This window comes from Gigantopelta aegis, chromosome 5 (assembly GCF_016097555.1).
Source record: "Gigantopelta aegis isolate Gae_Host chromosome 5, Gae_host_genome, whole genome shotgun sequence".
In the NCBI taxonomy this organism is placed as follows: domain Eukaryota; kingdom Metazoa; phylum Mollusca; class Gastropoda; order Neomphalida; family Peltospiridae; genus Gigantopelta; species Gigantopelta aegis.
Genome location: NC_054703.1, coordinates 14,513,766 through 14,540,502, shown reverse-complemented (window position 1 = coordinate 14,540,502; position 26,737 = coordinate 14,513,766). Strand labels below are relative to the sequence as shown.

The 26,737-nt window shown below is 40.3% G+C and overlaps 1 protein-coding gene across 4 annotated transcripts in view; it reads right to left on the bottom strand.

Annotated features, from left to right (window-relative positions):
- LOC121373291 (glycoprotein-N-acetylgalactosamine 3-beta-galactosyltransferase 1-like) overlaps positions 1-16,641 on the bottom strand; it is a 45,272-nt gene extending 28,631 nt beyond the window's left edge. The window contains exons 1-2 of one of the 4 annotated variants that reach the window (XM_041499827.1): positions 16,311-16,641; positions 6,012-6,335 (exon numbers count right to left, since the gene is read on the bottom strand). In XM_041499827.1, coding sequence (XP_041355761.1) covers positions 6,012-6,324 — 313 coding nt within the window. In that variant the 5' untranslated portion in view covers positions 6,325-6,335; positions 16,311-16,641. The other 3 variants (XM_041499824.1, XM_041499826.1, XM_041499825.1) reach the window with 3 other exon arrangements.
- Between the last annotated feature and the right edge of the window lie 10,096 nt (positions 16,642-26,737).

Sequence of the window (26,737 nt, the reverse complement as noted above, 5' to 3'; positions counted from 1 at the left end):
TGTAATGGTCTGCTACTTGGCGTAAACAATGTTATCATCCATTAAATACTTTTGTAGGAGATATCGCTGGCACTATATCTTGCAGGAGATATCACTTCTTATAATATTGATTGGTCAAATTTTAATCACAAGACAATGTTGTGTTACGTCACTGTGTTTGTTTCAGCGCTAAACCTACCATTAGTGACGTCACTGCCGTTCTGCTAGTTAACGAGTCTACCGCTGACATTCAACCCACATTACTGACATTGTTTACAAGTGTCGCAAATGAAAAGAATGATAATGGATGGTAAATAGAATAACCCCCGCGTGTCTTGTGATATCATAATTTATCAGCACGAGTTGATAAAAGTATAAAATCCTCGGCAAGCCTCAGATTTCATACTTTTATTAACTCGTGCTGATAAATTATGATATCACAAGACACTCTGGGAGTATCCTCTATGTCTCAAAAGAATTGTTCACTACAATAAAAAGTACATAGAAAATCTTTATCGCGTGTCCACCGAAATAGAAGACAGTCGTTAGTTAGCATGGAACCTTGAAGGAGACTATGACGTCACGGGTTAACCCGTAGGTCACACTTCTCTTTTCCAATAATATAAATTTATTTTAAAACCATTAGTAGATGGAATTATTGGGTGCATTTGTATAGCATATGGGGCGGGACGTAGCCCAGTGGTAAAGCGCTCACTCGATGCGCGGTCGGTCTGGGATCGATCTCCGTCGATGGCCCCATTGGGCTATTTCTTGTTTCAGCCAGTGCACCACGACTGGTATATCAAAGGTCGTAGCATGTGCCATCCTGTCTGTGGGATGGTGCACATAAAATATCCCTTGCTAGTAATGGAAAAATGTAGCGGGTTTCATTTCTACAATTGTGTTCTACCGGTGTCGTTAAACAAAACAAACTTTTTTTCTGATATGTAAAGACTCTAGGTGAGGTCAGGTGAGGTCAGGTCATAGGTTTTAACGTGCACATTCACATGGGCGAAGGCTTCGACTTTCGCCGTCTCCTCCGTCCAGGACAGGAAAAGGTTTGGGGTGGTTGGAAGAGGGGGTTTGTCGAGCTGGCATGTGCAAGGGACCTCAAGCAGCCCGACCAGGGTCGGTAGCGGGCGAGGGTTGGTTTTGGTGCTATTGAATTTGCAAATATCCCGTACGATTAATTCCAACTAGAAAATGTTGCGTAATTTCTTGACGGTAATTTTGACGCATAATCAAAATTGAAAATGGAGCTAATTAGTTGATTTGACTTAGTTGATCGAAATGTAGTGTTTTCCATTAGTAGCAAGGGATCTTTTGTATGCCATCCCACAGATAGAACAGCACATACAACGGTCGTTGATATACCAGTCGTGGTGCATTGGCTAAAATGAGAGAAACAGCCCAATGAGCCCACCGACGGGGATCGATCCCAAACCGACCACGCATCAAGCGAACGCTTTACCACTGGGCTAGATCCCGCCCCTATTTCAGAACAAAGATAAATCTATAGTATAAAGTATAGCCTCGGCTAACGAGAGCTGACAATCTACACGGAGGTCGTATGTTTAGGGTGTGGGTGTGGTCGGGAAGGAATGAAACAATAAAAGAAAGGAATGTTTTATTTAACGACGCACTCAACACATTTTATTTACGGTTATATGGCGTCAAACATAATATGGCTAAGGACCACACAGATATTGAGAGAGGAAACCCGCTGTCGCCACTTCATGGGCTACTCTTTCGATTAGCAGCAAGGGGTATTTTATATGCACCATCCCACAGACAGGGTAGTACATACCACGGCCTTTGGTATACCAGTCGTGTTGCACTGGCAGGAACGAGAAGTAGCCCAATAGATCCGCCGACGGGGATCGATCCCAGACCGACCGCGCATCGAGCGAGCGCTTTACCACTGGGCTACGTCCCTCCCCTGGGAATGAATGAATGAATGAATGTTTAACGACACCCCAGCACGAAAAACACATCTCTATTGGGTGTTAAACTATGGTATTTGTAAACATTCAATGATGAAACACATCAATATAAAAATTCAACAATTAAATAAAAACACAATGTAAAGAACTGTGCAAAAATACAAATACCACAGATTGATCAAATTAAAATTTAGAATAAAAGTCAGTATCACGTAGAAACTGCAGTATAAGTTCTGTGTGGAATCGAAATGATTCCATAACATTTCTTTGACCAAAAAATATATGTTATAGTTTCTTTCAAATGCTTACACTCCACCAATATGAATGTGTGGGTGTGGTAGGGAAGCCATGTAAACTACCCCGTGCGTAGAACGGGTCACATTTACAATTTTAAGGTGACCTCTATGGGGCGTTGATTCTACTCAAAGATATTTCAATCTCGTCGTTACTAAACACACAAATCCGACAATGAATACGAAAGACTGGCAGGTATCCAGGTTATCCAAACATACGTACTGGAATTATCGATTTTATCATAAACAGAAGTACGTTTGTGAAGCTGAAGATGAATGGGTGCAAAACGAGAGATTGTAAAACAAACTATAACCAGATACTGACACAAACACACAAGCATATAAACACACACACAACCACGAACAACACACATTCTCTCTCTCTCTCTCTCTCTCTCTCTCTCTCTCTCTCTCTCTCTCTCTCTCTCTCTCATCTCCCTCTCTCTCTCTCTCTCTCTGTCGTCTCTCTCTCTCTCTCTCTCTCTCTCTCTCTCTCTCTCTCTCTCTCTCTCTCTCTCCTCTCTCTCTCTCTCTCTCTCTCTCTCTCTCTCTCTCTCTCTCTCTCTCTGTCTGTCTGTCTCTCTCTCTCTCTCTCTCTCTCTCTCTCTCTCTCTCTCTCTCTCTCTCTCTCTCTCTCTCTCTCTCTCTCTCTCTCTCTCTCTCTCTCTCTCTCTCTGTCTCCCCACACACCCACACACATTCATAAAAGAAGAACGACAAAAAAAAATTCCGTACATAAATTTATAGGTGTTTTTGTATGCATGAAAAGGTAAATGTGTGTACATTATTATCTAAATGAATATGACGATGATGATGATGATGATGATGATGATGATGATGGTGGTGGTGGTGATGGTGATGATGATGATGATGATGATGATTTGATAATAATAATATCGCCCAAAAATCAACCCCCCCCCCCCAACAAACAAGCAATATATGTGATTGATGGCCATGCCTCACATCCCCCACCACTCCCCCACAACCACCGCCAAATCCTATCCAGGCAACAGCAGTGCAAATGTCACGATGATACTATTAAGCAATTGATTTTAAACGCCGATTAGCATTCCAAGCATTTCTACAAGTTTATCTGCCACTCTCTCTCCGCGATCCCCGTCGATGGGCCCCACTGGGCAAATTCTCGTTCCAGCCAGTGCACCACGACTGGTATATCAAAGGTCGTAGTATGTGCTACCCTGTCTGTGGGATGGTGTATATAAACGTGTCAAAATTGCCAAATGTTTTACCTCCAACAGCCGATGATTAACAAATCAATGCGCTCTAGTGGTGTCATTAAACACACTGAACTTTCTTAAACGCCAGATTAACATTATCAGCACTATAACAACATCACCTGTGACTTTTTCTCTTTCTCTCCGCAAGCTGTTGCAGATTTCTACAAGATAGGCATACATTATGTCCATATTATGGGTTTTACGACGAAAGCTGACGTTTACGTCGATGACTTATACAAAACCTCTGTTGCTACATTTGTGTGGTGGTGAGACGGGATTTAGATCAGTTGATTGAGTGACAGCCTGAGGTGATTGCGTTGCAGGATCGAACCACCTCGGTGGATCTATTCAACAGATTGGGCTTCTTATCCTTCCAACCAGTCGTCGCATACACCGAGCTAGGCTCTCCAACAACACAGCGTACTGCACGATAAGAAGGCTTTTAAAACATTTTCAATGTTTCAATTTTATTTTATTTTTTTCTCTATTTTATCTATTTTATTTTATTGATTTTATTTATTGATTTTATTTATTTATTTTATTTTATTTTATTTTATTTTATTTTTTTGTTTGTCTGTGTGTGTGTCTGTTTCTTTATTTATTTATTTATTTGTTTCTTTATTTGTTTCTTTCTTTCTTTCTTTATTTCTTTATTTATTTTATTTGTTTATTTGTTTGTTTTTAAAATCAGATTACTATCGTAGAAACAATTACAGCACAAGTTCAAACGATGTAAACATTCGGACATAATAAGGAAGGAAATGTTTTATTTAACGACGCACTCAACACATTTTATTTACGGTTATATGGCGTCGGACATATGGTTAAGGACCACACACAGATATTGAGGTAGGAAACCCGCTGCCTCCACGCAATGGGCTACTCTTTCCGATTAGCAGCAGGGAATTTTTTATATGCACTATCCCATAGACAGGGTAGCACATACCACGGCCTTTGATGTACCAATCTTTGTGCACTGGCTGGAGCGAAAAATAGCCCATTGGGTCCACTGACGGGGATCGATCCTAATCCGACCGCGCATTAAGCTAGCGCTTTACCACTGAGCTATGTCTCGCCCCCTCGGAGGTAGGTACGCTACTTGACTTAAAATCAGAATCGGCTCAATCGGAATTGCAAACGAGCGACATGTTCAGATCCGAATGGATTCCAACACTTCCCGACCTGGAGGTAGCGTGGGCAGAATCAAACGAGCGACATGTTCAGATCCGAATATATTCCAACACTTCCCGACCTGGAGGTAGCGTGGGCAGAATCAAACGAGCGACATGTTCAGAATGGATTCCAACACTTCCCGACCTGGAGGTGGATTCAAACGACTTTCAGATCCCGGGACCTGGACCTGGAGGTAGCGTGGGCAGAATCAAACGAGCGACATGTTCAGATCCGAATGGATTCCAACACTTCCCGACCTGGAGGTAGCGTGGACAGAATCAAACGAGCGACATTTTTAGATCCGAATGGATTCCAACACTTCCCGACCTGGAGGTAGCGGGGGCAGAATCAAACGAGCGACATGTTCAGATCCGAATGGATTCCAACACTTCCCGACCTGGAGGTAGCGTGGGCAGAATCAAACGTGCCAAGTATTAGTGTATACATACCAGAAGGAAGGAAATGTTTTATTTAACGACGCACTCAACACATTCTATTTATGGTTATATGGCGTCAGACATATGGTTAAATACCACACAGATATTGGAAGCCTGCTGTCGCCACTTCATGGGCTACTCTTTTCGATTAGCAGTAAGAGATCTTTTATATGCACCTTCCCACAGACAGGATAGTACATACACCAGTTGTGGAGCACTGGTTGGAATGAGAAATAGCCCAATGGGCCCACCGACGGGGATCGATTCTAGACCGACCGCACATCAAGCGAACGCGTTACCACTGGACTACGTCCCGCCCCAGTATACATACCAGAGAACCAGTCAATCGAATGATTATCAAAACTAACGTTTAGGAAATAATTCGGTGTAACGAATGCGCGAAATTTCGTTCGCCAGGCGGACGATTAACGATAAGGTAAAATTAATATCCCGTTCAGAATTTAAAAAAGTCATTAAAAAGAACACTTCAAACGGGGCAGGGCAGGGGTTGGACGGGGCGGGGCGGGGCAAGGTGGGGCAGGGTGAATGATGGTCGTGGTACTTCCATGACCCATTCTTTGGATCCGCCAGTGTGTGTGTGTCACGGTGTGTGTGTGGGGGGGGGGGGGGAGGGGGGGTCAGAGGGGGCAGAGACAGGGCCCCGCACTAGTTACGGTCTTTTTATCACTGTTGTTTCTTAAGATGATACAGGCGTGACGTTCAAGCCAGTGCTCCACAATTGGTGTAACAAAGGCCGTGGTATGTACTATCCTGTCTGTGGGATGGTGCATATAAAAAAATCCCTTGCTACTAATGAAACAAAAATGTAGCGGGTTTCCTCTCTATGACTGTCAAAATGACCATATGTTTGACATCCAATAGCCGATGATTAATAAATCAATGCGCTCTAGTGATGTCGTTAAATAAAATCAAACTGTTCTTTCTTACCATGATGTTTGTGTTCATCGACGAACTTGATTATCTTTTCCGGAGATTTGCCGATCTCCGTATCCAACTGCCGATGGGCCCTTTCGTGCTCCTGCTCGGCATTGTTCAGCTGTTGTTCGTGTGTTTCCGGAACGTTGCTAATCCCGATTCTCCTGCCACTGGTGTGCCGAAACTCGGCGACGGACTCTTTGTTCTTCGCGAACACTGTGGTGCTGTAGTTGTAACCCGTGAAGATAAAGGACACGACTAAACCGACCGTAATTCCCAACACAAACTGCGACGACGCACTCTTGAAAACATTCCGAACGAACATGGTTGCGGTATCTGCAAAGAGAAGGAAGGAAGGAAGGAAGGAAATGTTTTATTTAACGACGCACTCAACACATATTATTTACGGTTATATTGCGTCAGACATATGGTTTTGGACCACACAGATATTGAGAGAGGAAACCCGCTGTCGCATCTTCATGGACTACTTTTTTTCGATTAGCAGCAAGTGATATTTTATATGCACCATCACACGGACATGATAGCACATACCACGGCCTTGAGATGTACCAGTCGTCGTGCACTGGCTGGAGCGAGAAATAGCCCAATGGGCCCACCGACGAGGATCGATCCCAGACAGACCGCGCATCAAGCGAACGTTTTACCATTGGGCTACGCCTCGCCCCCTCAGTGAGAAGAGATAGGAATTAATTAGCATCCTGGCATCGACCATTTTGTTTCTTTGCCATCAAATGACGTCACTCTGATGTAATCATAATGATCTTCGTAAACGACTCCGTGACTTGCTGAGTCAGCACTAAGGTCATACCTTGAAATTTGCCTAAAATTACCGGCCTCGGTGGTGTCGTGTGTAGTGCCCACAAATGTCGCAACGACCACAAATGTCACAACGACCACAGATGTCGCAATGTTACTGCCACAAATGTCACACGATCGACCACAAATGTCACAAAGGTTTCACCCACAAATGTTACAACGCTGAACGCCACAAATATCACAACGACAAATGACGCAATTCGGACGCTCTTTCGTTGAGCTAGGTCCCACTCTTCTCGATTATGACATCGCAGTTCGTGGGACACTGTATACATTGAGTATTTGATTGACTGATTGAAATATAATATTATTGTTTAACAAATGGATTAGACACATATTTTTTCTAACTTACTAGGTCTTCGGTAAACCTCTATATAATAAGGAACTTACAAAAAGTCAACTTTATTAGCAGGTGGTCGTTATATACAGATTAAAATAGATGCATTGGTATACGTAATGTAGCGCTTGAAGTGCCCGTTATTGATGCGTGGTTGATAAATAAAGGTGGCCTTTATAGAAGTTCGACCGAACATGACAGTCTTGTTCACACTAACATTACTTACATGGTGCTGAACATGGTACGAGAGTCATTTTATTCAACAGTGCTTTTTTACAGTGTGATATTGACTTGATATCGAGTTTTCAGACCACTAAGTTGGTGCCAGTAATGAAACATTTTAGGTGATGCTACAGTGGGAATAGATCTTATAATCCTGCCGAGCAAAGGACACTATATTTGAGCTAAGGGCATAACCCCAAAAGAACAAACAAAAAAACAAAAAAGTAAATTATAACATTAAATATTTTTGTGATTCATGAGTTGCGTCATTTGTCGTTGTGATATGTGGCGTTCACCGTTGTGACATTTGTGGTTGAGACCTTTGTGACATTTGTGGTCGATCGTGTGACATTTGTGGTCGATAAGGACATTTCTGGCAGTAACATTACGACATTTGTGGTCGTTGTGAGATTTGTGGTCGTTGCGACATTTGTGGGCACTACAGTCGTGGTTAAAGCCATCAGCCTGGTAGTTACCGTCTCCCACCCTGAGCGAGTTTTAACGACTCAGTGGGTAGGTGTAAGACCACTACATCCTCTTCTCTCTCACGAACCACTAACAACTAATTCACTGTCCTGTACAGACAGCCCACATAGCTGTGTTGTGTTCCCAGGAACGCGTGCTTGAACCTCAAATGGATATAAGCACGAAAATAAGTTGAAATGAAATGCCTAAAATTACTGGAAGGGGTCGCAGTCATTTACCCCCCCCACCCAGAAAAACAACAAACAACAAACACAAAAACAACACACAAAAAAACAACACTAAACTGTCACAATTTAAAAATTCAATCTCCTGTATATCTGCCCTCCGTCTGTCTCAATGTCTGTCTCTACCCCACCCTCTCTCTCTCTCTCTCTCTCTCTCTCTCTCTCTCTCTCTCCTCCTCTCTCTCTCTCTCTCTCTCTCTCTCTCTCTCTCTCTCTCTCTCTCTCTCTCTCTACTTTCTCAGGTTTCCACTAAGACTATATGTCAAAAGATGGTATCAATAGTTTGATATTTAGCAGCCAGCAAAAATAAACAAGACACCCCACCTCACCCCCACCCCATGGAACCGTTCGCCTATAGATTTGCTAACATACACATTTTGTTGGGTACCGCAATTCGTGGATCAAAAACGTAATATCATAAATTCATATCATAATTATATATGTATTATAAAATTGCCTGACTGCCCTAGTGCACGAATGACGCGAACATTAGACGACCACGAATAGAAGTAATTTCACTTTATTATAAAATTATCTGTTAAAATACTTACCAAAAGTTTGTTTTATTTAACGACGTCACTAGAGCACATTGATTTTTTATCTTATCATCGGCTATTGGACGTCAAACATATGGTCATTCTGACACTGTTTTTCAGAGGAATCTCGCTGTCGCCACATAGGCTACTCTTTTACGACAGGCAGCAAGGACTCTTTTATTTGCGCTTCCCACAGGCAGGATAGCACAAACCATGGCCTTTGTTGAACCAGTTATGGATCACTGGTCGGTGCAAGTGGTTTACACCTACACATTGAGCCTTGCGGAGCACTCACTTAGGGTTTGGAGTCGGTATCTGAATTAAAAAATTCCATGCCTCGGCTGGGATCCGAACCCAGTACCTACCAGCCTGTAGACCGATGGCCTAACCACGACGCCACCGAGGCCGGTCGAACATTAGACGACCACGAATACAAGTGATTTCACAGTATTATAAAAATTATCTGTTAAAATACTTACCAAGACTGAAAAAATATATCACTACACAGCCACCAAAGTCAACTTGTCTCACATGTTGCGACGAAATACACACACACAAACACACACATCGTCTGATCAACGTGTAACACACGCTACTCTAAAGTAAAATGATTCAACTCACTATTCACTACATGGTGTTCTAAGCCACAACATTAATATCCGATGTAAGCAGGGTGTCAACAACACTGATACGGCAATCGCCTACCTGGTTGGTTGGCTACAAAAACAGACACCTACGGAGACATATCGATCGTCGGTATGGCCAACGTGACCGGCGAGGTGAATTAGCAGGCAAGGGTCCATGGGTTTGTGAAAGAAGGGGGTGGGTGACGGGTGGCGGGTAGGTGGTTTGGAGTTTGGGGGCGCCGGAAATCTTAAGAGATATTTGAACATGTTTTTATTTCTTTTATTTTAAGTGATATTTTGATATTTAATTTGACGTTGGCGAAAACAAGAAGAAAAAAAGAAAAAAAAAGCGTGACGCCCCTCGGCACCTCTCCCTGGATTCGCGTCTCATTTGCTCGAGTGTCCTGTTACCCTATCCTATTCTATTTATATATTGAGGATAGGTTAGACAGACAGACACGCACGCATGCACGAATGCAGAGCTACATGAACACACGCACACACACACACACACACACACACACACACACACACACACGACACACACACACACACGCGAGACGAACAGAGATAGATGGGGGGGGGGGTAGAGAGAGAGAGAGAGAGAGAGAGAGAGAGAGAGAGAGAGAGAGAGAGAGAGAGAGAGAGAGAGAGAGAGAGACAGAGAGAGACAGACAAACAGACAGACAGAGACTGAGACAGAGAGAGACAGCGACACACACAGAGATAGACATATAGAGAGATAGAGACAGAGACAGAAAGAGTGAGAAAGTTAGAGAGGCAGAGACAGAAAGAAACTGATACATAGAGAAAGACAAAGAGATAGAGACAGGGACAAACAGAGAGAGAGAGAGAGAGAGAGAGAGAGAGAGAGAGAGAGAGAGAGAGAGAGAGAGAGAGGGAGAGAGAAATATTGAGCGAGAGAGCGATATCGTTAGCAGTATTAGTTTTTCATGTCAACTGCCAATGTATTACTCTATTAACACCTATCTGACAACACAACTCCCATTCTCATATGTATATAATAAGGTGGAACAAATTGGGATTGCCTTCAAGTATTTATTATTATGATATTGTTACGATATTTAAATCTAGGTTTCATTGTATGTGGGGGTTTTGTTCATGTTTATATTATGTTTATAATATTCACATAGTTGTACACAGCCTCGAGGCGTGTATTGATACAATAAGCGTAATGTAATACACCCCGCTTGACGACACGAGGCAATAGGTTATAATATATATATACTGGCTGCGTTTGTATCTTCGTTTTGTCATGCAGTATAATGTTTATGGTTTGCTGCGCATGGAAAACGTCCTTTGTGTTGAGTTGACTAAAAACGTCTAACTCACCGATATGGTTTTATGATAACTCTCTTTTCAGACTGTCACAGAACACTGCACGCATAAAATATCTGCTGAGTTCAGTGGCGTGTTCTGGAAGCAAAGCGCTCGCAGACATTTCGATTGGTATCATTTCTTCTATCACATCACAGGGACGGGACGTAGTACAGTGGTGTAGCGTCCGTCTGATGCGCGGTCGGTCTAGGATGGATCCCGGTCTATGGGGATATTCCCCGTTCCAGCCAGTGCACCACGACTGGTATATCAAACGCTGTGGTATGTGCTATCCTGTATGTGGGATGGTACATATAAAAGATTCCTTGCTATTAATGGACAAAAATGTAGTGACTTTCCTTTCTAAGTCTATATGTTACCAAATGTTTGACATCCAATAGCCGATGATTAACAAATTAATGTGCACAGACAGGATAGCACATACCACGGCATTTGTACTGACTCGAACGATCCTAGACCGACAGCCAATTAGGCCAGCACTTTACATCCCCCACCTCTCTCTCTCTCTCTCTCTCTCTCTCTCTCTCTCTCTCTCTCTCTCTCTCTCTCTCTCTCTCTCTCTCTCTCTCTCTCTCTCTCTCTCTCTCTCTCTCTCTCTCTCGTTTAAAATATCAGTGTCTGTATCAGTGTGTGTTTCTGGTCGTCTTAATATTTGTAAGAAGACCAAACTGGATTTTGTCTTCAAATAAAAAACAAAATTAGGAAATAACATGAAATATAACCAATACAAATATTAGAACGATCAGAAACACGTTTAATATACAGCCACTAATATTGTATGCAGAAAAATGTATTTAATATTTAATTACAATCGTTAAAAAGTCTCTGTTAGTCGATAACATCTTAAAAATTAAAGCAACTCAGGAATGTCCTTTTAAAACAACATGATGGACCTTTATTAATCTGTAAGTCATTATATCGCTAATGTTAATCATATAAACTGAAATGTAACATTCCCAGCTAATAAAAGCATTGCAGGGTCATTTTCCATTAACTGTAGCAAATGTAGAAAATAGTTGTCGCAGCATTTTGACCTCTGGTTGTACAGTAATAATTAAATGTATTATAAAATAAACACTATTTCTGAGTTGTCTTGTTCATTTCCTGTACTTTTGATTCGTTATTGAAGCTGTCTTTCCCTTCAAAAAGGACCGTCGGAAAATGCCGACCCTTAAAAATACCCATGTCGCAAATGAGGATCAGCATAAAAAGGGCATCACAAATACATGATTGTTACCTCTAAAGTATGTTTTTATACTCGGGTAAGCACAACAGCATGGCACCTTTTCAAAACGTGTCTACTCTACTGAAAATCATCTTAAATTGTGGAATATTCACTAATAAATCATGTCGCATATTGTAGTATTTGTACTTGTATTACAGGCATATTTTCAGTGACATTCACTGTTAAAAGGGCGCCTCTTTACAGGGAAATGTATTTTAAAATGGTTACAGACAATATAAGACTATGCAGGAAGGTCACTTTTAACGTTCCCAGAAGATATTTATTTTTTAAAATTCATACATTCTTCGTTGCTAGAGTTAATAGAGAATGACCCTGCGACATCATTTTAATCCAAGACGCCGCAACTGTAGCACTTAGAATAAGGAAATCACATTTTATCGCATTTTCGATCAACTAAGGAAGATATTTTTGCGTTTGTGATTTAATTTTATTGGTCATAGAATTAATATATAACGACGTCCAAGAGCAAGGCGTATATATTTTTCCAAAACAATAATTTATACTTCAGATACAGGGTTTTCTGTGGGACAAGGATTTTAATTCTCGCATTCACTTTCTAATAAGATTCTAAAATGGCTGCACAAAAACCAAACAAAAAAGAAATGATTTATTTAACGACGCACTCAACACATTTTATTTACGGTTATATGGCGTCAGACATATGATTAAGGACCACACAGATTTTGAGAGGAAACCCGCTGTCGCCACTTCATGGGCTACTCTTTCCGATTAGCAGCAAGGGAGCTTTTATTTGCGCTTCCCACAGGCAGGATAGCACAAACCATGGCCTTTGTTGAACCAGTTATGGATCACTGGTCGGTGCAAGTGGTTTACACCTACCCATTGAGCCTTGCGGAGCACTCACTCAGGGTTTGGAGTCGGTATCTGGATTGAAAATCCCATGCCTCGACTGGGATCCGAACCCAGTAGCTACCAGCCTGTTGACCGATGGCCTAACCATGACGCCACTGAGGCCGGTAAAACCAAAGAAATGACCACTGTGTATGTGCAGCATCACCTAAAACAATAATTTTGAAATCGACTGCTAAGTTTTAAAGGTAAACCAATAATGTTTCAAAACCAAACTCACATACATATAAAATTGCCTGACATGGACCAAAGTAGGTCACAAAGCTAACCTTGTTTTGGTAAATGGGCATATGCACGCAAATCACAAGTGACTGATGTTCCCATTTTTATCATTTCCATTTTCTATCTCTATATTATTATTGATATATACTTTATCACTACATTTATATCACAAACTGTGTCATAATGCGACGCCAGCATTTCTATCCATAACATGGCAGTTATTGATATACTAGTATGCTTCAACTCATCTTCATAAATCAAGGCTAATATTCGTTCCTCGTATTCAGCCTTGATACATGTAGTCAAGATTACTGATATCCACTACTTAGTACTAGCGCCCTCTATTGGAAGAAAATTTGTAACACCGATTATGTCCCTTACACGATGACATCGCTGACCAATCACAGCATCGGTAACATGTGACAATCTTGAAAGCAATATCAAAAATTAACCGCCTAAACCTTTTTTTTAACATATCGTGTTCAAACACGACACGTTTCCACGGACGCTGACGCTGCCATCTTTGTTTACAATAACAAGGGAATCTATAAGGAGCGTTGCGATTCGTTGCAATCAGATCTCATCGCATCCAATGAAATTTAAGCATTTTGTGGCACGATTTCTTGACGACATGTATCAAGGCTGAATACGAGGAACGAATATTAGCCTTGATTTATGAAGATGGCTTCAACTATACCTGCAAAGGATCGACCATCACCAAATGAACTTAGTGGCCATATATTCACAGGATTTCAATAACGGCAAAAGGACTGCTGTCCAATAACAAATACTTGATTTTGAAAATACATCACGTAATGATCAATGACCTCAGTGACTCAATGGTCAGTGACCTCACAGTAGATTGTTTCATGACAAACATGTCGTGTGTTCAGCCTCTTCACTTCCATACTCCTCGTAACATTGAATAAGGTTTCTTCTATGTGCAGCAGTTGTCCGAACATTTGTGCCATGACAGATATAGAACATTATGGTAACTGAGCTGTTAAACACCAACATTTCGCATTCTAAACGTTTTTTTATTTTTTTTTTTTTTTACACCGAATTAGTTGCACTGGGGTAGGAAGCGGGGGGGGGGGGGGAGGGGAGGGGCAGGGGAGGCAAGTTGCCCCCCACTTTTCAGATATTTTGCTTTATATTTGCTTTATAAAAGTGTGTAAATATAGAAGTGTCCCCCCCCCCCCCCCCCCACATACACACGCTACTGAGTTGTAGTTGGAAATAGCAGAGCCTAATGCGTACATATTAAATGAAATATCAACAAAACAAAATAAAAACACGCACAAGCACAAATGATACCCCGAACGGTAATCCTAAAATTCCTCCCCCAAAACCAAACCAAACAAAACAAAACGAACAAAAACCCATTTTTGTAATCCTATGCGAATACGCTTCCTCATTTCGTTGTTAAAGACAACACGCACTGGCGTAGGAAGGGGGGGGGGGGGGGGGGGGGGGGGGCACCCCTTTTCAGATATGTTGCTTTATATTTGTTTTATAATAGTGTAAAAGTGTAAATATAAAAGTGCCCCTCCCCCTACACACACACACTTTTTGGCACCTTCCTACGTTCGTGACACGGCTCATACAGCAATGAAGAACATTGGCAAATCAGTTGGACCCTTCTGCTTCCCGGGACATTTATTATTCGGCTTACCGGTACTACCAGCTAGAACATGTCAACAGGAGATACCTCGAGGCCAATGTTGCGTGTCTTTCTACAAATGACCGGCCTCGGTGGCGTCGTGGCAGGCCATCGGTCTACAGGCTGGTAGGTACTGGGTTCGGATCCCAGTCGAGGCATGGGATTTTTAATCCAGATACCGACTCCAAACCCTGAGTGGGTGCTCCGCAAGGCTCAATGGGTAGGTGTAAACCACTTGCACCGACCAGTGATCCATAACTGGTTCAACAAAGGCCATGGTTTGTGCTATCCTGCCTGTGGGAAGCGCAAATAAAAGACCCCTTGCTGCTAATCGGAAGAGTAGCCCATGTAGTGGCGACAGCGGGTTTCCTCTTAGAATCTGTGTGGTCCTTAACCATGTCTGACGCCATATAACCGTAAATAAAATGTGTTGAGTGCGTCGTTAAATAAAACATTTCTTTCTTTCTTTTTCTACAAATGTCACGGATTCTATTTACTACGCCTGTTACCGACCATGGTCGGACTGCTGGTGCTCCCTTGCACCTGCCAGTGCAGGCGGTCCCCCCTCCATTCCACCCCACCCCTTTCCTGTCCTGGACGGAGGAGCCGGCTGAGGTCGACACCTGTACCCAGGACAGGGGTGTGCTATACAACAGCTTGTTCTGAATGTGCACGTTAAAACTCTGACCTGACCTGAGCTCACGAGTTTGACATACTTAGAGTAATCTAACCGGCGTTTTAACTTAGAGAGGGTAGAATCCAGCTCATTCGCGAGAGTGCATGCCTGAAGTGCTTGGGTCGCAGGATCAAAACTCTTCCGTGGACTTAATTCTCTCTCTCTCTCTCTCTCTCTCTCTCTCATCTCTCCTCCATCTCTCTCTCTCTCTCTATCTCTATCCTCTCCCCTCTATATATTATATATATATATATATATATATATATATATATATATGTCTGTCCTGTCTTCTCTTTCTCTCTCTCCTCGGTCTTCTCTCTCTCGCTGTCCTCTCTCGTCTCAGGTCTCTCTCTTCCCTGTGTCTCTGCTCTCTCTCTCCTCCTCTCTCTCTCTCACCTCTTCTCTCTCTCTCTCTCTCTCCTCCTCTCTCTCTCCTCTCTCTCTCTCCCGTGGTCACTCTCTCTCTCTCTCCTCTCTCTCTCTCTCTCTCTCTCTCTCTCTCTCTCTCTCATCTCTCTCTCTCTCTCTCTCTGTTCGTCTTGCTTGTGTGTGTATGTACCTTAATTACGTATGCCCCCTCCTCCATTAAAACATTGGACACCCCTCCCCCAAGTTATATTGGCTGGCTACGTTCGTGGGTAGGTTCTAGTTACCCCACAGAACAACAATACCCCCCGACACCCCCCCCCCCCCCAAAAAAAAAGTGTCCATTAATTCCGTCTCAATACTATAACAATTACTGTCCTTCACGTCCTCTTATATGCTAGGCTGATTTCGACCCTGGATGGGTTGCACGTTCGATCGTCCTTCACCTTCGCGTATTCTGCACCTTGTTTTTCTACATTGCAAATTAAGAATAATATATCAGCTGTTTAACGCCTTTTCCACCCTGATCTAAACTTCTTTGGACCCTAAGGATAAAACGGTTATTATATTAAACGGTTTTATAAGTTTCAGTTTATTCTAAAGTTAAGTGTTTAATACAAAGCAAAAACAATTAACCTTACCTTTGCGTTTACATGCCGAATATACCCGAAATGATCCGACTTCACCCGACAACTATGATCTCATTGGGGACAGACTATCCGCCATGTCAGTCTGTTGATAAAACTCCGACCAGGATGTAACCGCTTGGCGTATTATAATGTATATATAACTACCGAATCTCTCTTATCAAACAGTCACCGCCTGACCTCACAAATTAAATCGCCCGTTTGATAGAGTGTGTGTTTCTATTCAGCCGTTTTCGAGGCCTTCGTGCTTGTATTAAAAGCTTCCTGTTCGTGCGTGGTAGCTAAAAACGTCATGTGATATGTCTATACCGGGCATATCAGAGAGAGAATAACGCATTGTTGAAGGAACGGGTAAAGTCGTGTTTGCTTACTCTGTAGATAAAAAAAAAAAAAGGTCGGTTGACAGTTACAAAAGTGGGGCACGCCTCTCAGAATTATGCAAGGGGCGGGGCATAGCTCAGTTGTATGCAAGGGGCGGGGCATAGCTCAGTGGTATGCAAGGGGCGGGGCATAGCTCAGTGGTATGCAAGGGGCGGGGCATAGCTCAGTGGTTTGATTTCAATTCAACTTATTTACGTGCTTATATCCAATTAAGGTTCAAGCACGCTGTCCTGGGCACAAACACACGACAGCTGTCTGTTCATATGGCCTCAGACATGCTTAAAGACCACACAGATATATGGTTTTGGACCACACAGATATTGAGAGAGGAAATCCGCTGTCGTCACGCAATGGGCTACTATTTTCGATTAGCAGCAAGGGATATTTTATATGCACCATCCCAGAGACAGGGTAGCACATACCACGGCCTTTGATATACCAGTCGCGGTGCACTGGCTGGAACGAGAAATGGCGCAATTGGGCCACTGACGGGGATCGATCTCACACCGACCGCGCATCGAGTGAGCGCTGTACCACTGGGCTACGTCCCGCCCCTTCATTATTAACAAAATAAATCTTCCAACGACAACATAAAACATTTGCCCGCCATTTTAATTTTGCTAAATAGAGGGAAGCAACTCGCCTGGCACATTTAAAGGGACATTCCTGACTTTGCTGCATTGTAAGATGTTTCCGACTAATAAAATATTTCTACGATTAAACTTACATATTAAATATATTTTCTTGTTTAGAATATCAGTGTCTGTATTTCCAATGTGTTTCTGGTCGTCTTAATATTTGAAAGAAGCCCAAACTGGATTTTGTCTTCAAATAATTTCGTACGTACGAAAAAGGTATATTTTAGGAAATGAAATGAAATTTAACGTAGTACAAATATTAGTACGATCAGAAACACGTTTAATATACAGCCACTAATGTTTTATGCAGAAAAATATATTTGATATGTAAATACAATCGTTAAAAAGTCTCTGTTAGTCGATAACATCTTAAATATTGCAGCAAACTCAGGAATGTCCCTTTAATCATTTAAGAATATATACACTGAACATTACAAAGTGCTTGCTGATCTGGACAGAGATACATATTAATTCAAACCAAAACATGTGGGCTCTTTTGGGGTAAAATATTTTGCGTGTAGGAGTAAAAAATAGTCCGGTTGTGCATTTTCATTGAGTAAAGTAATCTGTGGTTAAAGAGACATTCCTGAGTTTGCTGCATTGTAAAATGTTTCCGACTAATAAAATATTTCTACAATTAAACTTACATATTAAATATATTTTATTGTTTAGAATATCAGTGTCTGTATATTCAATGTGTTTCTGGTCATCTTAATATTTGTAACAAGCCCAAACTGGTTTTTGTCTTCAAATAATTTCGTACGTACGAAAAAACTATATTTTAGGAAATAAGATGAAATGTAACCTTGTACAAATATTAGAACGATCAGAAACACGTTTAATATACAGCCACTAATATTTTATGCAGAAAAATGTATTTGATATGTAATTACAATCGTTACAATCGTTAAAAAGTCTTTGTTAGTCGATAACATCTTAAAAACTGCAGCAAACTCAGGAATATCCCTTTAAGTTAAAACATTTTTTTCTCATTTTTTTTCAAAATATCTCATATTACACTCTTTTTATGTTTTTTACTTATTAAGAATATTGAATTTTATTATACATGTACCATTTAAAGAACATGTCAGGGACGGATCCAGAAAATCCATTGGAGGGGGGGGGGGGAGCAATGACATGAGGAGGAAAGCCAATGGAACTTTGGGGGAAGTTCGGAGGGGATCGTAATTTTTTTTTAAATTAATATATAATAAAATTATAACTGTCGCTCCGGCCCATTGACAATGGATTTATTGATATTCTGACCTGTGCTTGAAACCCAACAGCCGGTTCATTTTTAAACAATGAATGAATGAATCAATGAATGAATGAATCAATGAATGAATCAATCAATCAATCAATCAATCATGTTTCCTTTAGTTCTTTCTTTCTTTCATTCATTTTATTTATTTTATCATGGGCGTCGATCCGTGGGGGACGGCTGGGGGGGACGCGTCCCCCTCACTTTTCAACGCCGGGGTACAATCTATATAAATGCCCCCCCCCCCCCCCCCCCCACACACACACACTTTTTCGTTTAGCAAAAGCAACAACACCACCACCACCAACAACAACAGCCAGCAACAACAAACAACAACCCACCCACCCACCCCCAAACAAAAACAAAACAAAACAAAAAAAAACTTAATTTAATTACTGTATTAATGATTTATTTAAAATGGCAAGTAGTCATCCCTTTTATCATAGTTTTGTACGAACGTCATTGTTGACGTAATTCGACGTAAGCAACACACACACACACTAACACACACACACACACACACACACACACACACACACACACACACACACACCCCCTCCCACCCCACTTTTAAAGCCGGATTGACGCCCATGTATTTCATAATAAATATCTGTCAGGATGAAGTGAGGTAATGCGTTATTTTGTCGACTGAAAAACCTCAGCGTGAATTTCAATACAGAATAATTATTGTCCTGGATGAAAGGGATGGAACTTTCAAGTACCAAAGTAAGCGCTGTGCGGAAATTCTTCCTTCACTTGTCAGAAGCGAAGGAAAGACATTACGTGTTCTAGTAAACTACAAAGTTTTAATATTGGATATCTAGATTACCACCACCACCCCCCACCCCCCCAAAAAAAAAAGAGAGAGAGAGAGAGAAAAACAACCATTCAGCGACAAAAGAGGTAAAACATTTGTATCCGATGTCACGCCACCTGCAGCTGTAATAAATAATACTATCCACAATTCAGTCTACGATTTCAAAACGCAAAATTTTACTCCAGTTTAGCAGACACAGGACAAGAAGAAATGGTTATTCGCGGGGTTTTTTTTTTTAATGTTTGCAAACGATACATTTCCCTTGGATAATAATATTCGTGTAACACTACCACACAGATCACGATGCGGTTCACGATGCAGTAAAGTTTTGGAACGTTGGTTACAGACTCTTTCATGGACCAGCTTACGGTTCATGTCTGGCCTTCAGAATTAAAGGGACATTCCCGAGTTTGCTGCATTGTAAGATGTTTCCGACTAATAAAATATTTCTACGATTAAACTCACATATTAAATATATTTTATTGTTTAGAATATCAGTGTCTGTATATTCAATGTGTTTCTGGTCGTATTTGTAAGAACCCCAAACTGGATTTTGTTTTTAAATAATTTTGTACGTACGAAAACAAAATATTTTAAGAAATAAAATGAAATTTAACCTTGTACAAACATTAGAACGATCAAAAACACGTTTAATATACAGCCACTAATATTTTATGCAGAAAAATATATTTGATATGTAATTAAAATCGGTAAAAAGTCTTTGTTATTCGATAATATATTAAATATTGCGCAAATTCAGGAATGTCCCTTTATGAATGGATATTTGAAAACATAAGCCACGCCTGGATAGGCCAGCAGTATAATACAGGCCACACCTGGATAGGCCAGTATTATAATACATACATGAGTTGACAAAAAAGAAAGGTCAGTTTTTAATTAAAATCACGTTATTGAAATCCAACAGTTAAAGCTCCTATATCCGGTTCCCATGTTATAATGTCGAATACTAATGCAAAATAAAAGTACAATTGCACCTTTGTTACTCTCGTCCGTCATCACTGTCAACGGATATCGTCAAAAATCTACTACTCAATTCGCAAGACGTAAAAGTGCAGTCATGCCTGGATTTTTATTTCGTAATCGATGTTATAACATGGTAACCGGATATAGCAACTTTAACAAGGACTACAACACAAAACGTCCGGCACAATCCACACTGTTCAACAGTTAATAACGTTTTTAGTCCAAAAAACAGCACAGGCAGGGCCGTGCCCTGCTCAAAATCCTAGGTGGGAGGGGGCACTACTTTCTTATAAAAAAAATGAAACACTATACAAATTAAACCATGAGATGTGTATGCTATTTTCTGGAGTAAAAAAAAAAAGACTGTCCCCCACACCCACCACACCCCTCCCCGGATGGTACGGCTCTGATAGGTAACTGTTGTCCAATAGTCTTCCAACGTACGTCGCCCATTATTGTAAGACTGTGCGCCACTTTTCCCGTCGCTGAAACCTCCAAAAGTTGCTGCTCTCCACAAAATACTAATATCCAAATAATTCTATGTACTACCATTTTATAAATGTCTTTATTTGAAAAACTAATAAAGGTGGCCTATAGGTTAGCACGTTTCCATTTTTATGTTCAGTAACGTGTGTTGTAATAAATATACGGACGTCCAAAAGAAACTATACCAAGACTTGAGACTACTGAAGAAAAACCTAAATATATTTCATGTTCCAAAGCTATACACTAGTATACATGTGTGGTGTTTTGGCATGTGAACAAAATGTCATTTCCATTATGAAAATTATAAAGGGTAAAATACATCAGGGGCGGATCCAGGAATTTTAGCAGGGGGGGGGGGGGGGAGGCTCGATAGGAAATTTTCATATTTGAAGATAGCTTTAGATGGATTTGAAGTATATTCCCGTTATCAAAATCCTGCTTGTTCAAACACCCAGGCCATGTCTGAAATGTCTCAGGATCGAACATAACTGTTTGTTTTCTTTATTCTTTTTAATGAAATTAATTAAGTCCGGCCGGAATGCAAGTCCGGTTATATCATAACAAACTGCTTTTTGTATGTGTGTGTAATAATTATGAATGGCTGTTTTTAAAAAGCTACAATAATTTTGGAAATTATACCGTTTGCTAAAAATGGACGTAATGTGAAATTATGGTAAGTTATTTAATATTGTGTAAAAAAAAAAAAAAAAAAAAAGAAGAAAAGAAAGGTTGACCTCGAGCTAGTAATGCCTTACGTTTCACCCCCAAGTTAGTTCGCCCCATACCAGTTCGCCCCATACCAGTTCGCCCAACAAAAAAAGGAAGTCCTGTTCGCCTCCACGACGTTCGCTTCGCCTCCTTGAACGACGATAACAGTAAATACCGGCCTCTGTGGCTTCGTGGTAGGTCATCGGTCTACAGGCTGGTAGGTACTGGGTTCGGATCCCAGGCGAGGCATGGGATTTTTAATCCAGATACCGACTCCAAACCCTGAGTGAGTGCTTCGCAAGGCTCAATGGGTAGGTGTAAACCACTTGCACCGACTAGTGATCCATAACTGGTTCAACAAAGGCCATGGTTTGTGCTATCCTGCCTGTGGGAAGCGCAAATAAAAGATCCCTTGCTGCTAATCGGAAAGAGTAGCCCATATAGTGGCGATAGCGGGTTTCCTCTCAAAATCTGTGTGGTCCTTAACCATAGGCCTATGTCTGACGATATATAACCGTAAATAAAATGTGTTGAGTGCGTCGTTAAATAAAACATTTCTTTCTTCTTCTTTTTTTCTTTCTGTTCTTGAACGACGATAACAATAAATAAACTTGAAACAGACTACGTGTATTATACATAGGTAACATACGTCATGCGATCACTGACAACCATCATTAGGAGATGTTTGCTGACGTGGCGGTCTATTTTTAGATTAAAAAATCATTTATGACACGCATCCGTCTCAATATAGACTAGTTATCCGACTGTCTGTGACCGAGCCGGACTAGACCATTACAGAGAAGGGGGGTAATCATACAATATTTACCGGTGCTGTACATGACAATACTGCTGCACGTTGACACTCGGAGTTGAGTGTTTGTGTAACAGGGGCATTTTAATCTGTACATGTTTTATTTTATTTATTTCAGTTTACAATTAGTTTGTTCTTTCTTTCAGACTGACATGCAAACTGAAATAATTATTGTTCACCTGGCTCTTGCATACACTTCACTATCGTCCGCGTCACGGCAATCGGCACCTACGTTTTCAGCAATAACTTTACTTCTTAAACAAAACAAAAATTCGCTCCTATTTTTTTAATTTTTGAAATAATTTAATTTAATTTAAAAGAAACAATAGTTCTTTTTTTTTAATTTCCAAAACTTTTTTCCTTTTTTGCTTATATGTCGACCCAAACTAAAATAATCAAGAAAAAACACGATTTGTTTTTAACGAAATTTATAGTATAATAGTATATCTTTACTCATACAACGTATTAAAATTTGTCAATTTAGGAGGGTTGAGTTTCATGAATTTGACACAAAATGTCAAATATCGCGTTTTCGCCAAAATCTTCAGAACACAACCACCTTAAATTGTAAGATATATCTACAACATAGTAATTTTATTTGAAGTTTGTGGTTGCTATGGTTATGAAAATGACCGTGGAAAATTTATCAAAAATAGAAAATTGTCTAAAAAAATAAATATTTCACTATTTTTTTAATTTTTTAAATAATTTTATTTAAATTAAAAAAAAAAGAAAAAAAAAAGAAGAAGTTTTTTGTTATTTCCAAAACTGTTTTTCTTTTTAGCCTACGTCGATCCAAACTAAAATAATAAAGAAAAAACCCCTATTCAGACTGCTAGCTGTTTGTGGTATAGGCCCACGAAATGCACAGAACACACAACTCATCCACACCTTGCATCAGCAGCAATGGTATAGCCCACGCATGCTAGATGTTTACCAGACAAAAGACACACAAAAACACCTTTGTGTCGTTTATAAGACACAAGTTACAAATATTACACATTTAGCATAATCTACAATCAATCCCAAAGTCATACGAGCCCATAAAATCGAGAAATTAATACATTTGTTTACAAACTTTGACGTTTTCACTAAGTTCGCAACAGCAGACATATTGAGTGCGCATGCGCTGAGAGTAAGAAAGTTCGTAAACTTTACTTTTTTCAGTTAAAAAATAACGGATTATAATCTGCACCAATCAAAAAAGTATTTACACCGATAGCTCGGCAAGTATCTCAGGCATTAATTGGTTAGCGAACTGGGACCAAACCGCCTCCTGTCAAAATGCTTGACACGGGGAATCCCTTCGAGTCTCCGATTTTAGCAGGGAATCCTCAAGCTTTTCCATTAGGAATGAAATTTAAACGATTTAAAAACATGAAAAATGACGGTGGAAAAATCAATCAGAAAAATATAACAAAACTATTTTCGGGTAGAAAAATGGTCAAAGTTCCATATTCTGAGCGAACTGGCCCGCAACCGCCATTTTATCATAATAAAAATGGTAGTGACAGTGAAAAAGCCCGTGTTAAAATGTTACTTAACCGTTGAATTTAATTAGGTCAGCGCTCGGTGAACAAACTTCTTGTAATGATTGTTTAATGTCACTTGGAAGGAAACTCAAATTGACGTAATAAAATATATACTATTCACATATTACTACACATATATGTAATGTAGATTTTAATAAGCTGGAATGAGATGGCCCATTACGGCCATGACACGACAGGTGCTACTAAGTCAAAAGCCCTTTCATCCAGGCTGACTAAACTGCCGTTAATGGCGTTGACAGCTTCTTGATGCTTAATTGCTAATTACTGCAAATGACCCCATTCGTTAATCTCACTTGTAAGGAAAAGGCATAGAAATACAAATAAACGGCTATATATTCTTTGTGGTTTAAAGCACTGTTTGGGGTTAGCCCATATCACAACTGGCCTCAGGTAAGTGGGCGAAGTGACCCACAACTTCGCTTTGATCAACTCGACTTCGCCTTGTTCAAAACCGTGACCGCTTACATTGTACACAGTCGCGAATGAACCGTGAAGAACTTGATGATGATGATGATGATGATGATAACTAGTTTAACGTGCCCATATACCACTAGAGTTTCGAACACGCCCATCCCGAGTCCGACAAGATCGGTGGCCTGACTCGGGATGGAGGGGGGGGGGTTGAAAATGGGCTGAATTTTGAAAATAGCAATTAGTAAAAAAAATAATAGAATAAATAAATAAAAATAAAAAGGTTGCAAGCCAAAAATAAAAAGAATTGACTGCTCGGCCGAATATTATATAATTTGGAGCATTTTAGAAGGACAGTCCAAAATTAAATAAGAGAAAGAAGAGAGGATCGGACTATTTAATAATATTAAAAAAATAATAATAATAATTTCGACATAAAATTTTGAACGCAGATCTAAAAGTTTAAAGTCCGATCGATATGTCCACGCGAGTGGCTTCGTTAAGGCCGTTTGGGTGCACAGCTTAAAGGGACGAGATGGGTTGCATCCCGTCAAGAAAACCCCTAGATTGACAGTCGATAGACGTTGAAGGTGTAGTGCTGTGCTGAAATACAGATCTTGAGAAGCCGGATCCGTCTGAACGAGAGAGAGTATTAGACTAGGCTATAGTCCAGTCGTCATGGGTTGGTATAGTGGAGCGGACGGGCCCGACTCCGAAGGATACGAGATGGTATCACTATAAAGCAAGGTAAAGTATAGAAAAATAGTAGTAGGGGCCGACCCCGCTTCCTATTTCTTCTTAGAGTGGGGCGGTCAATCTTCCAGTGCTGCTAGGACAGGCTCGGACATGTAGAGACTAAACGCGAACAACCGCGGCGTTCTGCAGAATGGCCGTCATACGAGTCACGAAAAAAACAAGTCGACAGTCAGAAGGAGAAATGACGTGGAGGCAAGGAATCTCGCTAAAAAAGAATCCAACCTGGTGGTGCAGGCTGTCGAAACGAGAAGCGTTCAATCAGTTCCAATGGCCGCATACATCCCAGTAGAAAACTTAATTTCGCTGACAAAATCAACGAAACGAAGGACCCCCAAGTCGAGCACACGAAAGCACGTGCAGTGTGCACAAGCGAAACAAACACATCTTACCGCGTGGAGCTCCAGACTGGGAATCGAAGAACTTGAGGAATACCTATTCATAGATACTAATTAAGTACGTAAGCGTTCAAAGTGACATTGGTGCCACAAAATCAGGTAGCCCGGACCACACCCGTGTCTGGTGCTGAAAGCAAAAATGCGCTACTGACTGTTGAAGCGTATAACGTTTAGTAATGTAGTAGCATCATCGTTTTAAATGATTGACAACAACATCAATGTTTTGGGTCAAATGGCTCTTTAATGGCTGACAATAGATTCCATTTTTATATCACCCTCACCCTGTAACAATATAATTAAAATACAATATAACAATACATTCATTATTTATATATAAATCTCAAAATACACAATACATAATATTCCATTATTTAAATTATAGCATTTAACATGACATAAAATATAAAAGTAATTAATGCATAATACAAAATATGTCTTATGATTACAACAGACATAGTTATAATACATACATAATATACATTATCACTCACATGTCCAAATAATGATTTAACATATGCCTCCTTTATAACAATCACAATACACAAGATATTCCAAATCATGTGAAATACATACGTCCTGAAATAAGAATTATATTATAAAAATACATATACAAATATATTACATACCAAGTATGTGACACCAAGGCAAATGGAACTGGTCACACTTAAAAGGATTGACGTATCTGCATAAAAGAATTACAGTAATAAATAACCACGCAGACACGCTATGTTTCATAAGATATATAATAAAATACGACAATCTCTAAAGTGTTCATCACCACAAACATACACTCGCACACACTGTATTCATACTAAATTATGTTTATCACATATTTAAATTTAGATTGATCATATTACTGAATTAACAAGAATTAATATTACACTGTACAGTTTATAAAATTATACAGAAATATATAATAACTACTTATTATAAAGTATTATTTAGTCAATTACATTTACATTCAAATATGTGTTATGATAGTATAGCCAAACAATAAATAACCTAACTATAACTAACCTTAAAAAGAAAGACAAAAAGAAAGAAATGTTTTATTTAACGACGCACTCAACACATTTTATTTACGGTTGTATGGCGTCAGACATATGGTTAAGGACCACACAGATTTTGAGAGGAAACCCGCTGTCGCCACTATATGGGCTACTCCTCCGATTAGCAGCAAGGGATATTTTATTTGCGCTTCCCACAGGCAAGATAGCACA